At 41.2% G+C, this 13,095-nt stretch overlaps 1 protein-coding gene across 7 annotated transcripts in view; it reads left to right on the top strand.

The window, feature by feature from the left end:
- SYNRG (synergin gamma) overlaps positions 1–13,095 on the top strand; it is a 35,615-nt gene that overhangs the window by 14,944 nt on the left and 7,576 nt on the right. For all 7 annotated transcript variants that reach the window (XM_031591475.2, XM_031591473.2, XM_031591472.2 and 4 more), the window contains 6 exons: positions 507–622; positions 798–860; positions 2,705–3,649; positions 11,037–11,630; positions 11,973–12,136; positions 12,901–12,954. In XM_031591475.2, the coding sequence (XP_031447335.2) occupies positions 507–622; positions 798–860; positions 2,705–3,649; positions 11,037–11,630; positions 11,973–12,136; positions 12,901–12,954 (1,936 nt within the window). The remainder of the gene's footprint in view (positions 1–506; positions 623–797; positions 861–2,704; positions 3,650–11,036; positions 11,631–11,972; positions 12,137–12,900; positions 12,955–13,095) is intronic.

The raw sequence follows: 13,095 nt of genomic DNA, 5'->3' as shown, positions 1-13,095 counted from the left end.
GATGTAAATGGCTCTAGAAAGATTCTTGCTTCAGGCCAGAGAATGCCATGGCAATTCATTCATGTTTTCAATGTGCATAGTATTGAGTGACATATACTGGAGGTAAAATACATCATTCATATGTAAAGGATGTTGTTCTGTAATGCTGCAAATGGTAAGGAGGCTTGTGTGGAGGGCAAGCAAGCATCTGCTAAATCTTTCAGCAATTGCTAATGTGATGTTAGGTAATGATGGCAGTTTTACTATATATAAAGTAGTGTGTGTTTATGTGCAAAAGGTAAAGAAGTACATAAAGTAACTGTGGAATAACCCTGATACTGCTGAATAGATGGCTATCTAAACTCACAGATATACACTGACAGAAATTCAGAATTCTTAGGGTAGAAGCTTAAGTTTAGTGATCCAAGCTGTAGTCAAAATAAGAGGCTCCTTTAAATGAAACCTGGAAGTATAGATTTGTTATGGATAAATCAAGAATCTTTGCTTTTATCTCCTTTTGCTTTTAGTGTTCCTTCTTTACTAATGCCACTCCCAGGTAACAAGACACTCTCATCAACTGATAAGTATGCTGTGTTTAAAGGAATTGCAGCTGAGAAGCCTGAAAGTACAGCTACTTTTGGAGGTAAAAGGGAAAGTATGCAATTATTCTGGGCAATTTATTACAGTATTTCATGTCTTGTTTCGGCATTGATAAAAAGTTAATGTAAAAAATCAGAGTTATCATGCCAGTGTAAAATTTACACTATGAATTCATAACAGGTTTATGTAAATGTATTTCTTTCTCTCACATTTGCAAGATTCTGGAGACAAGTACAGTGCTTTCCGTGAATTGGAGCAGCCATCAGAGAGCAAGTATGGAGGTAAGCAGGATGGGCTTTGGGCGTGGTTTTGATGTTTTTGTGAGGGCTTTTTTTTGTGTGTGTGGTGGTTCTCCATGAACTGTAGAATTTCCATTGCTAGATTTGCAGAATAATGGTTCCTCTGCTCCTCCAAACAATTTAGCAGGAAACATCCTGGAAAGAGTAGTACAGTGACTCTTGGACAATCCACAGACTCTGTTTCTGGAAGACAAGCATCTCTCCTGGATGCTTCTGAGGTTCATGTTAAAATAATAGTGTGGTTAGAATTTGTCTGTTTCAAGTCAGGATTATTAGAAGGAAGAAGAATAAGATACTTCTGCACAAAATTGTTGGGGCAGAACTTAAACCTTTTATGGCCTTTGCCCTAAGAACAAATGTGGTCACTCATTTTGAAATATGTTTTAATTGATTTTTGTTGTTTGGGGAAAAGTGAAACCTACATGGCATGTGAGATGTAATATTTGTGTGATTATACAAGCAGTCCCCTAAGCTTTTTCCAGATCTGTGTGTAGATCATTTATGCAATGAGAATTAATCGTAAATTTTACTTTCTCACATGATCAGTAGACATATCAGGAGATAAATGCATTACAAATTTAATCTAGCTTCCACAGCGTTATATTTTGGCCAGTATTTTGGTTTCTTGTTAGTAAACAATTCTAGGTTCTGGGATAAGACTGCTTACCCTAGTTCATTCCTTCTCCTTGTTTTTCAAAGGTGGATTTCTCTTTTTCAGACACTTTTTTGAAACTCTTGCCATCTTTTGTGGAATTTCCATATTCCATGCTTTCTTTTAGGATTAAATGCATGCAGTGCAATGAAATATGTCTTTCTGCGCATGTCCTAAGATATAGGAAATGACTGTATTTGCCTGCTATCCAGATCTGACCATTCTTAACCCTTTCACCAGCTTACCTTTCTAATGGAAAAGTTTGCAATTCATCAGTAAGTGTAATTTGCTGTGATGTTATAGTTTTAGTAAACAAATAGCAATTTCACAAATACTTGCGCTGTCGTTGGCTGAGTGAATTGGTTTGGAGGGAAGGGAGCACAGAAGGATGTCAGGTACAGTCATGGTCCTCTACTCCACTTCTACGGAGGAGTCTTTCAAATCTTGGTTAAAGTAATTTAAAGCATGGCACTGTGTGGTGACTAAAGAATTGAAAGGTAATGATGTATTTCTAAAATAGAACAAAATCTGTTTATTGGACACTTGTAATAAAATGTACTCATACTCTGAAATTACAAGTGATCTAAGTACATACATGCTGGTGAATGGGTTAAACAGCATTTGTTGTTTTTCATGTTTAAAATAAATTGTTCATTTAAAAAAAAAATAGTGTATAAATAGAAAAAAATTGCATAGTACACCAAAATATGTAATATAAATTCAATGAAAATGTTGCTACCTAATATTTAAGTAGTTTTACATTATTGTTACACTATTCACATTCAGTAACAAGTTTAGCTGAGAGTTTCCATGTTTTATGTTTAATCATTTCATGACTAATCACTTTCACGTGGAAGTCCATCTCCAGGCTTCCTAGGAGAACTGTACTGAGGCATAGCAAAAGCAGGAAGGTGCCTAAGTACTTGCATTTACTGAGGCTGTTTGTAAGATGTAAGGGTATTTGTTTTTTTTTCTGGAATGACTGTTAGAATTGCTGACCTCGAAACACGTGTAGCTTACAGAAGTTGTTTGCAGTTCAGTTTGCATCCTGAGGACTTAGTTTAAACAGTTTGCCTGACATGGCATGAAATAAGTTGCTTGCTTGCATGGTGTGAGTATGATGTATTCATTGTCACTGCAGTATCTTAGTACTTTTTCATTGCTTCCCTGCCAGGAGATAACCTTGCAGAATTCAAGGCTGCAGGAACCGATGATGGCTTCACAGATTTTAAAACCGCTGACAGTATCTCGCCATTAGAGCCACTTACAAAAGACAAAACTTTCCCCACTTCCTTCCCTTCCTTACCTGCCCAGTCGAAACAGCAAACACAAGCTAAGACCTCTTTTAATCTAGCAGATTTGGACCTTTTTTCCTCTACTGGAGAAAACAAGCAGCTGTCCTTTCCACCTGCATTTAATGCTTCAAAACCATCCTCCTTTCCCCCACCACCATCCACCACTGCCCAGCCAGCACCTAGCAAAAGTTCGAGCTTAGCTGATGAGTTTGGAGAGTTCAACCTTTTTGGGGAATTTTCTAATAGTGCATCAGCCAGTGGACAAGATGACTTTGCAGATTTCATGGCTTTCAACAATAGCAGTGGGTTTTCTGAACAAAAACCAGATGACAAATACAATGCACTTAAGGCAGAGACCAGCCCTGTTCCTCAGCCTGGCTCATCTGCCAGCACGGGGAGGAGTGGGCAGAACTCGGCCACCGCCGCTACGCCCACCAAATATGACATCTTCAAGCAGCTCTCTCTGGAGGGCTCTGGAGCAGGCTTTGAGGAGACAAAGGACAGCACGCTTTCCTCAGTGAAGAGCGATGATGATTTTGCCGATTTTCACTCAAACAAGTTTTCTTCCACGTGCAACAGCGCAGATAAGTCCCTGGCGGACAAAGTCGCAGCTTTCAAGCAGGCCAAAGAAGACTCTGCTTCGGTGAAGTCTCTGGATCTCCCTTCTATTGGTGGCAGCAGTGTTGGCAAGGAGGATTCTGAAGATGCGTTGTCTGTTCAGTTTGACATGAAACTGACTGATGTGGAAGGAGATCTTAAGCATGTCATGTCTGATAGCTCTTTGGATTTGCCAACAGTTAGTGGCCAGCATCCGCCAGCAGCAGGTGAGGAATTGGTTAGATTGCTCTGGTAACGTAGGTGGTGGAGATATCAGTATTCTTCTGTGTGCTAAGTTACAGTATTATGCACTAGTCTTTCAGTAGCGAAAGGCTTCTAAATCTGTGCACCTGCTAGCCAACAGCCCCTTAGATGGGCAGCATTTATTTCTTGTCTTAGATGGCTATAAATAGATTGAGCAGTTTGAACTCAATTCCCATTTATTTTTGAGATTTGACAACATCGTATTACTGATACCCGTTAGCGACTGTCACTTAAGGAATTTGAGTGGAAAATTTTCTAATACAAACAACATCATTCCATTTATATTAGCAAGATGAATGGTAGAGTCTCACTTTAATCTCTTGGTTTCAACAGAGCATTTGGCTTGGGGTTTTAACCCTCTCTGTGCTGCTGAAAGGGTAGGCAGACACTCAGATGTGCTGCTAATGAAAAGCTGTCTAATCAAACACTGCGATATCCCCGTTCTGGTGGGGCTTCATCAGCATAGCCAGTATTTTTCAGGACCACAGGTACCGTGTACACTTCTTAGAATTAAAACCCTCATTGGAATGATAGTGCAGAGGATCCGTAAATGCTGTTGTCATGATCTATGGCTTTTGGGCCACAATCTAAAACCACAGGACTTCTATTTTATCCTTCATAAGCTTTTACCTTCTTTAATTTCCCTTTTTGAAAGTGCTCCTGGGAGAACGAATTAACCACCTCTAACCTGATTGCATATCATGAAATTTCCCAAGTGTCCTGCTTTTTCTTTTCATATGTACATAGGAAGACAAGGTGTAGTTGAATGTTCTGTGGCCTTCAATAACATGGGAACCATTACTGTGCTCTAGGGACGAGTATTACGCAGTCAGAGAGGTTTCTGGACAGGAGGGAGCATACAAACTGCAAATGTAAAAGCTGTTACTGCAAGAATTGGTAATTCTCAGATGAAATATTTCTTCCATTTTTGCAGATATGGGTAGAAAAAATATACAGTACTGTAATTTTGCATTATATGCTATTTTTAAGTGGGGGAGAGAGAAAACTAAGTTGGCAACTTTGACATGGAAGATACTCTATAACAGGGTACAAAATATCAGGAATAACTTTATTAGCAAAGACATTTAATTTTCATATGACTGCTTGGTAAAATTCCAAGTTGAGTGAGCTGTCAAAAACGTAGCACCTACAGTGTATTCTTGAATGTTTACTTTGGTTTTGAAAGCACTTTTTCGTAATATTTTTCTAGCCTCTTTTGGTGGTAGCTTAACTTATGTAGTTCTTCTACAGTATGTGAGCTTTTGCCACAGAAATCAGTGATGAATAATTTTCCCTTTGTGGCAGGAGGGATTTTCTCAGTTTGTTTAAGGGGGTTAGGCGATCATGTGCTCCTTGCTAACCTTTTGAACTTTGAAGTATTAATTAGAAGCTATTTTTATTAAACTCAAACAAGTCTGTATTCTCTTATGGTGCCAAGCTAGGTGTTTTTTCCACGAGGAGAGTTTTACTCCATTATTTAATTCTGTTTGGCTCTCGTAGCAGAGCGTGCTCTGCACTGTTACCAGTACTCCTGTGCTCACGTGTTCCTTTGTGTATGTTGGATGCATCTCAAGCTATGAACTGCTAATGTTCAAGTCTTTTTTTTTTTTTTTCAGTTTACATAATTTAAAAAGCAGATTTTTTTTTTCTCCATTTCTTTTGACCTGTAAATCTAATGTCAAAAGGGACAGTATCCCTTTGCAGTGCTCACTGCTGAGAAGCAGCAGGCTGCCCGCTGGGAGCCGTGCTGTTTGCAAGCAATACGCGGCACCCCGAGCGACGCAGAGCCGCAGGTGGGGACTGCTGGAGGACAACTGGGCGTCCCTGATGTACCAGTATGGAACTCTTCTGCCTGCTGAGTGTTGCTGATGTGAGGCTGTGGGCCGGGCAGGTGGGTTGCTGGCTCTGGGAATTGCAGGACGTTGCCTGGCCGCTCCTGGGCGGCTGCGCTTGGAGCTCTGTGGGAAGCGAGGCTTTCAGTTCTGCTCTCCGAAGGGGATACTGTCTCTTTAAACTTTGTTATAATTCTTTGTGTGGAAGGTAGATTATACTAATGTTGCCTGATTTCTCTTGCATATACTTCGTATAACCCTTTGAGCACTGCCTGCATGCTGTTAATTGAACCGGGCTGCTTCTTTTCAACCAAATTTATGTTTCACTCTGAGACTCGAGCATTTTTTAATTAACGCCTCATCATTTCTATAAACCTAATTTGTTCTGCATCCTTCGAACGCTGCAGTCGGAGCGTACCTGCTTGGGGTATTCTCAAAGGGTTATCCACTTTGCTGCACTTACAAATCTGTAAAGTACCTTTTTCTTTGGCATTACTGGAGATCTCTGTATATTTTAATCAACTTCAGGTTTTTTGCTGCTTTTCTAATGTCTAATTTCAACTAAACATTTCCTGTGTGAATGTGCCTTCTCAGATCTGCTTTGATATCTCTCTTCTGCAAGTATTGACCTGCATGCTTTATTCTGATAACACCCTTCTGAGCTCCTGTGTATCACTATCTTTTGTGATCTGTAAGTCCTGCTGTGTTAATAAATATTATCTTGGCATATTTTGAAAACGTGGGGGCGTGTGATTTGTTTGCAATCCAGCAGCATTATCTCTTTTTCCTGGAGAGGAAAAAAAAAAAAAATTACAAAGTTTAAAGTTATGGTATCCCCTCGAGCCAGCGTGTGTGTGGGTGAGCTGCTGCCCCGCGGAGCTCTTGCACAGCAGGATGGGCAGCGGGAGCTGTGTGCATAGCAGGGCTGCTTCTGTGCCGTGCCCTGGGGAGCTCCGTGCTGACTGGGACTGAGCACAGAAGTGCCTCTGTCCTGTTCTCTCCTCGTCTGCACTTCCCTGCTGCCAGCCAAGGCCACAACACCACTTTGTGATGGGGCCAATTGGAAACGTGTTGCTGTGGAGGCCTTTGCTGGTGAGAGACCTCTAAACAGGTTTCTGATATTTATTTAGCTAATCGGGAGTGAGTTAATTGGTGCCCTGCAGTACAGGGCCTGCTTCATTTTTCTGCTTTGAAAATCCTGGCTTGTTGAATACTGAAGTGCTTTTGAACACAAATGACAGCTGTAAATCTGTGTTGCAGAACTGTGTCACTTCAAATTCTTCCAAATCCGGGGCCACCAACTGCTTTGGATGATTGTCAAATTAGCAGACAAGGTAAAAAGCTAAAAATAATTGAGCTGTGGGATAAAGTTCAAACACTGTGCCAGAGCAAACTGGGTTTTTGTTTTTCCTTGCCACAAAAGCAAAACACACCAGAACCAGATTTTTCTTCATTACACCAATCTTTAGGACTTAAAAACCTCTCTCTGCTGCTAGAGAAGCAGCACATTATGTCTAGCCATAAAGCTTTTTAAACTGAAGGCTTGAACATAAAGCTGGGAGGCTGAATTCTGCAGTGCTTATGCTATTAGTGTTTGTTCAGCTAATCATACCTGGAGGAAGGACAGTAATGATCGTGACTCTGCTTTATTACATTTTGTCCAGACTTGACAATGTTGCTCTTGTTTAGTGTAATTCTGCAAACAGAAGAGCTGTAAGAGCCTTATGTATCTCCATGCTCCTGGCAGTTGAGTCCTGATGCCACTGTGGGGCATTGTCCATCGTGGTAACAAAAGAACTAAGTGGAGGTTTTAACTCCCAAAGTTTTGAATGAGTTTCTCTCCTTGTTCCTTCATTTTAAAGTATCTTCTCCACGCTGGCAGTGCTGCATACTGCAGTTCAACAGATGTTTGTTGGGACATCTCCTTGTTGGAGCTATTCCAGACTTCACCAGCTGAGGAACAGGCTGAGTCAAGTGTTGGTTACAATCACAATGATATGTTAAAATTTTGAGAATTGTCTTGTTTTCCTGTTTGTTAGAATGTAGCTAATGCTGCCAAGGCTTTTCCTGAAGTGATCAAAGGATGGACACTGAAGCCTGCAGTTTGTCATTTGCCTCCAGACATACCTTGATCCTTGGAAGCTGAAATACACTGTTGTGGTTGGCTCCACTGAAGAATGTCAGGTTTTTCTGCAGATTAGATAACACTTGGAAACAGCATATTAACTATACTTCAGTAGATTAGATAACACTGGAAAACACTGTGTTTTAACTGCATCCGTGCAGAGTGAATGCGCTCTGGTGGTGGTGTGCACATGGCTGCTTTCCTCCCCAGGGCAGCTCCAGGAGCTTTGGGACTCAGGTCCGTTGTGTTCAGTGCAGTGTGTGTTTGTAGGCCTGCCAAGCAGAGCTGGCTGTGCCAATTCCATGTGGTTTTATCTGTATTTGAAGTAATAGCATTTGGATTTCTAGAACAAATCTGAACTCAGCATCTGCTGGGATTACTAAGGAATACTGTTTTATTATGATATGGTTCACTAAAATCTACTGATGCGTCCCTATTGATAGAGTTAGAGGTTTCTCAATACACAGTGGCTTTAATACTTTAATTTGCTTTGCTTCCATGGCACAGACCACTCTGTGGTTTCCAAAAAGTGCTAAGAAACCAATTCTCAGCTGAGAAAAATGATTGTTATCCTTGAAAGAAAGTATTTCCTTAGAGTTTTGTACAGATTCAGTCTTTGATTTTTTTTTTTTTTTCTTTCAATAAAAGTAGATGCTTATCAGTTCAGATCCTTCAGGAGGAAATGTGGAAATCAGCAGCAGGTGTCTTTGCTAAATGCAGTGCTTCATCAGAATTAATTCACATTTTTTCCCACTGAATCATATCTTGCTTTGAAAAAAATATTACTGATGCACACGCATCTCTTTAGATTTTGGATTGCCATAACAGCAGAATGAAGTTTGTGTTACATCGGCAGTTATAACTGCAGCATTTGAACTGGAGATTTTTATTCATTAAATGCATCTGTGGCCTTTAAGAGAAGCAACAGTGCTTAGCAAAACAATCTGTGCTGATAATAGAGTACTGCATTGTGGAGAGTGCTCTGGGCTCAGCCACGCAGTGCTTTTCACATGTGAGCTGCTCTGTGCTTATTAGTGTGATGGCGAGTTGCTCTGCTCCCCGCCGGGGGAAGCTCTTTCTGACCCAGGAGATGTGCTGGGAGCTGAGATAAGCCATTAGTTTGCTGTTGTTATGACAAAGGTCACAATTTTCCTTCTATGCAGAATTCGTGACCAACGCAGCGCATGGCCAAACTAAATATAGCTTTTTTTTTCCTTCAATAGAATAAGATTTTTTTATAAAAACTAATTTGCCTTGAATTATATACAGTGGCACATACACTCTCATTTTTGTGCTTTCTTATACATTGCTTTAGGATTGCTTCAGCCGTAGAATTTTTGTTTCTGAACAGAATCTTTCTGTACAGCTAAACTCTTAGAAAGTTTACTCACTGCAGTAATGCTTTGTAATCAGTGAATCCATCCCAGTCATGGAAATAGGGTTGAACTGCTATGTTTCATCTCGGCTCTTAAGCCTATGCTGGTGGGCTCTGTGTGCATGAATTCCCACAGAGTGGCAAACGGGTTCTGGATGGCACCGTCAGTGTGGGGCTGTGGCAGGATCTCACTCTTTCTTTCTGTATCTCAGTGAACACTGGAACAAAGCAGTTCTTTGGAGTCAGAAAGGAGAGTGCTTGGTGCAGGGTGGTGCTGTTGAGATCTCAGGGTTAATGGCTGTTTGGATGTTATCCCAGCACTTGTTAACATTAGTGAAACTCTCCTTTAACTTCTCTGAGCAAAGCCTTATATTAGAAGGCATCAGATTTGGTTTCTTGGGACAAATTACGGAGCCCAGGTCAGCCCCTTCCCAGCCAGGAGCCCTCTTCTGTTCGGCTCTGCCACGAGCAGATGCTCTTATCTCTATTTATTCTCCTGAGCACTGCTTGCTCTACAAATCTAGTATTCAGATGGTGCTTTGAAATCTTGCTGTATGTGTTCAGGGTGCTAACGTTAGTTGTGGAAATGCTCCATGCTCAGCTGCTGTGTGAAGACAGTCCCTTAGGAAAATCTGAGAGGTGGCACGTTGTGTAGGGACGTTCTGCTTTGTTGTCGTAGCCATTAAACTATGTCATTATATCGTATATTTGTTGGTCTTTTTAATTAGCTATATATATGGCTCATGCCTGGAAGGTAGCCTAAAGCGTGGCATGCTTTCCTCTCTCAGTCAAATGAGTACAAAAGGCAGAAATGCGTTGTTCAAATGGCTTAATCCTCTATTAATGACCAGAGGGCAGCTGGAGGCTCAGCCTGCTCCCTGCCTGGCTGCCCTGCCCCAGCTGTGCCTGCTGTGCGCAGTTAAAGGCGCGCTGCTTTTGGCTCTGCCCGGGGAGCACAGTGCTGGCTCACACCCGCTCTGCCTTGGGACTGTTTGGCTGTAGGCAACGAGCAGCAGCTGAGGCTCTGATCCAGGCTGACAGTCATTAATGCAGGAAAACAACTGCCAAGTGCAGTGCAGAAGGGCTTTTTAAAAATGCTTTAATGACATCTCTCCGGCTCCGTGTGCCTCCGCGATGGATCAATCTCAGTCTGAATGTGAAAGATAAGTTGGATGAGTAGTGCGTGCACCCTGGCAGACCTTGATCTCCTCTGCTGGCTGCAGTGTAGGCAGTTAGACTGTGCCATACCTCCTTATGGCAGGGAGAAGAGCCTGTTGGCTCTGTAATTGCCAGGTGAGTATAAATGCTTGGAGCTTTCTGCAAAATAATTGGGTTTTCTCTGTACTTAGCTTTCACAGGCTATATATTCCGTTAAGACAAGATATTTGCCATGTTTGTGTTGTTTCTGAAACTTGTTACTCGAGGAGGGAGGCACACAGCATTGCTGTAACTGTGAGAAGCTCAAACACAACTTTATGTCTTGTAACTTCTCGCAGCACATTTCTGTACATTATTTGTGTCAAAGCATGAATACAAAACTTAAGTGTATTAACACTTTACTGGAGCGGATGGGGAAGGTGCTCTTGCTTTCTGTGTGGTTGCTTTTGTGAAGATGAACTGAGGTGATGCTTGCATTGCTCATGTTTATGTTTTGGTTGTAGGTTTTGTAGCCAGCCTCAGGAAACTGGACTGGTGACCTGTGTGCTCCGTACCGTCTAGAAACATTCCTTTTAGTATTTCTTTGCAATCCATAGTGGCATGGTGACTTTCAGTTTAAAATATAAGATAATATTCAAAGGTTAAGGATTGCATTTAGTAAGTGGAGAGTTTTTTGTGTTAAGTGCTTAGGTATTTTTCAGATGATTTTGTGCAACTCTAAGCCTCATCAAAACAGCGATTCACTGTGTTTGCTTCTGCAGTTTGTTAAGACTCTTAGTAAATTGCTTTTACTACTAGACGGTCTCGAGAGACTAATGTTTGAACTTCAGCTTCTAATGGTAGGGGTTTGTTTTTCTCAGATATAGACGAATTAAAATGTGCCCCGTTTGGAAGCTATAACAGTGGGTCTGCAGTCAGCAGCCTGGCAAGCTATGACTGGTCTGACAAAGACGACATTCAGCAAGGCAAGAAGTTCTCCTTTGCCCAGGCTGCAGGAAGTGGATCCTCTGCAGCTACTTCTGTTCTTCAGAAGAAGGAGACCTTGTTTGGCAGCTCAGAAAACATCACCATGACAACTGTTTCCAAAGTGACGACGTTTTCTAGTGAGGATGCTTTACATGATGTTTCGTTTGCAGCCTTTGCAAACTTTAAAGACTCTGGACCAATATCCAGTGGTCCAAGTGATGATGACAATGGAGACTTTGGTGAGTTTGCAAGACCTTCGTCAGAAGCACGAGATGCAGCAGCTGACCCAAACCAAGAGGCAGACTTTCTCGCTGGTGGGATCTCCTCTGAAATCCAGAGAGAATCCACAGATGAATTTGGAGAATTCCAAAGTGAAAAGCCGAAAATCAGCAAATTTGACTTCTTAGTGGCAACATCCCAAGGCAAGGTGAAATCTAGTGAAGAAATGATCAAGAGTGAGCTGGCAACCTTTGACCTGTCTGTTCAAGGTAAGCCTGTTCTGTGGTGGAAACTCGTAATGCATACACTTACCAGAGGCTATTTGTTCCAATCAAATGATAAATTTGCTGATGAGGACTGTTCTGAAGACTATTGGAAACAAGTTTCTACTGATTTCCATGGCGTTTGGAGTTGAGTTCTTTCTAGAAGTAAAAAATCTGTTGTGCCAAAAATTTGTAAGAATTTAAGAACTGGTTTGCACCAATCACTGAGTAAATGGAGAGCTTCGTTGTTCTGGATGAGCAGCACATCCCTTGGTACTGCTCTGTTTGGTTTTGGTAGTTGCTGCCTTTGAATAAAAGAATAGTTTTGTTTATATCCAAACTTTTTAGGGTCTCATAAGAGGAGCCTAAGCCTGGGTGACAGAGAAATAAGCCGCTCCTCACCTTTACCAGCTCTGGAACAGCCATTTAGGGATCGCTCAAACACTCTGAGTGAGAAGCCTGCTCTGCCTGTCATCCGGGACAAATACAAAGACCTAACTGGGGAGGTTGAGGTAAGGAGTTATCTGCAATACAAGTAAATCAGCGGTGACTTTCATCAGTATTCTGTATCCCAGCCCTTTGGGGAGTTAGCTGCTTGAAATTAGAGTATGATCCTAAGATGGAATCTGGGTAAGGTTTTGTGTGTTGATTTTGCTGTTCATAAAGGAAGGATTCTTTTCTTTGTTTCCTTCTTATGAACAAGAAATGGTTAATAAAAGTTGTTTTGTCTTTTCTGGCTTTAAAGCCTCGTGGCATGGAAAAAAATGCTGTTGTCTGAATCGTTTGACCTTGCAGTCTAAGCCTATAACTGGAAATTGGTTGCAACTAAAATCTAATCCCAGTTTTGGCACTGAGACCACTGGCTTTAGGAAATGGCCTAACTATTTGGCTGTATAATAGTTAGTTATTTCTCTTGCTCATATTGAGAGCAAATAGTAAAAGAACTCATTAAATTCTGCTAATCCTCATTTCTCTAACAGCAGACCTGCAACAGATTTGTTGGGAGTAGGTATGTGCAGTCCAAACTTTTACCCATTTGTATACCTTCTTCCTTTTGAAACTAGTTCTCAGCATCAGAAATCAAACTTTAGAGTTCAGACACAAAGAGACTACTTAAAAAATGAGGAAAAAAGTTAGGAAAAGGTATTTTAGGAGGTTTTCATGGATAACTTGCAAATAATCTCTTTAAATATATGTCTTCTGTATGTCTACTGTGATAGGAGAAAGGGAATTGTGTGTAGAAATGAGATTCAGACTATCCTTCTCTTTCATATAGGAAAGTGAGAGGTATGCTTATGAGTGGCAGAGGTGCCTGGAGAGTGCCCTGCAGGTAAGAGTGTAACCTCCTCTGCAGCCTTTTCCTCCTTAGCATAGGATGTTTATCATGAAAAGGGAAAGGCCATTAATTTTCAGGTAATGTGATACTTCATAGCCAGAATAATTTAAAAAATATGTATATTTTTAATCATAT

This window comes from Phasianus colchicus, chromosome 21 (assembly GCF_987193195.1).
Source record: "Phasianus colchicus chromosome 21, bPhaCol1.hap1.1, whole genome shotgun sequence".
NCBI classification, from domain to species: Eukaryota; Metazoa; Chordata; class Aves; order Galliformes; family Phasianidae; genus Phasianus; species Phasianus colchicus.
The sequence above is the reverse complement of the archived record's forward strand: the minus strand, read 5'-3'. Positions and strand labels throughout refer to the sequence as shown.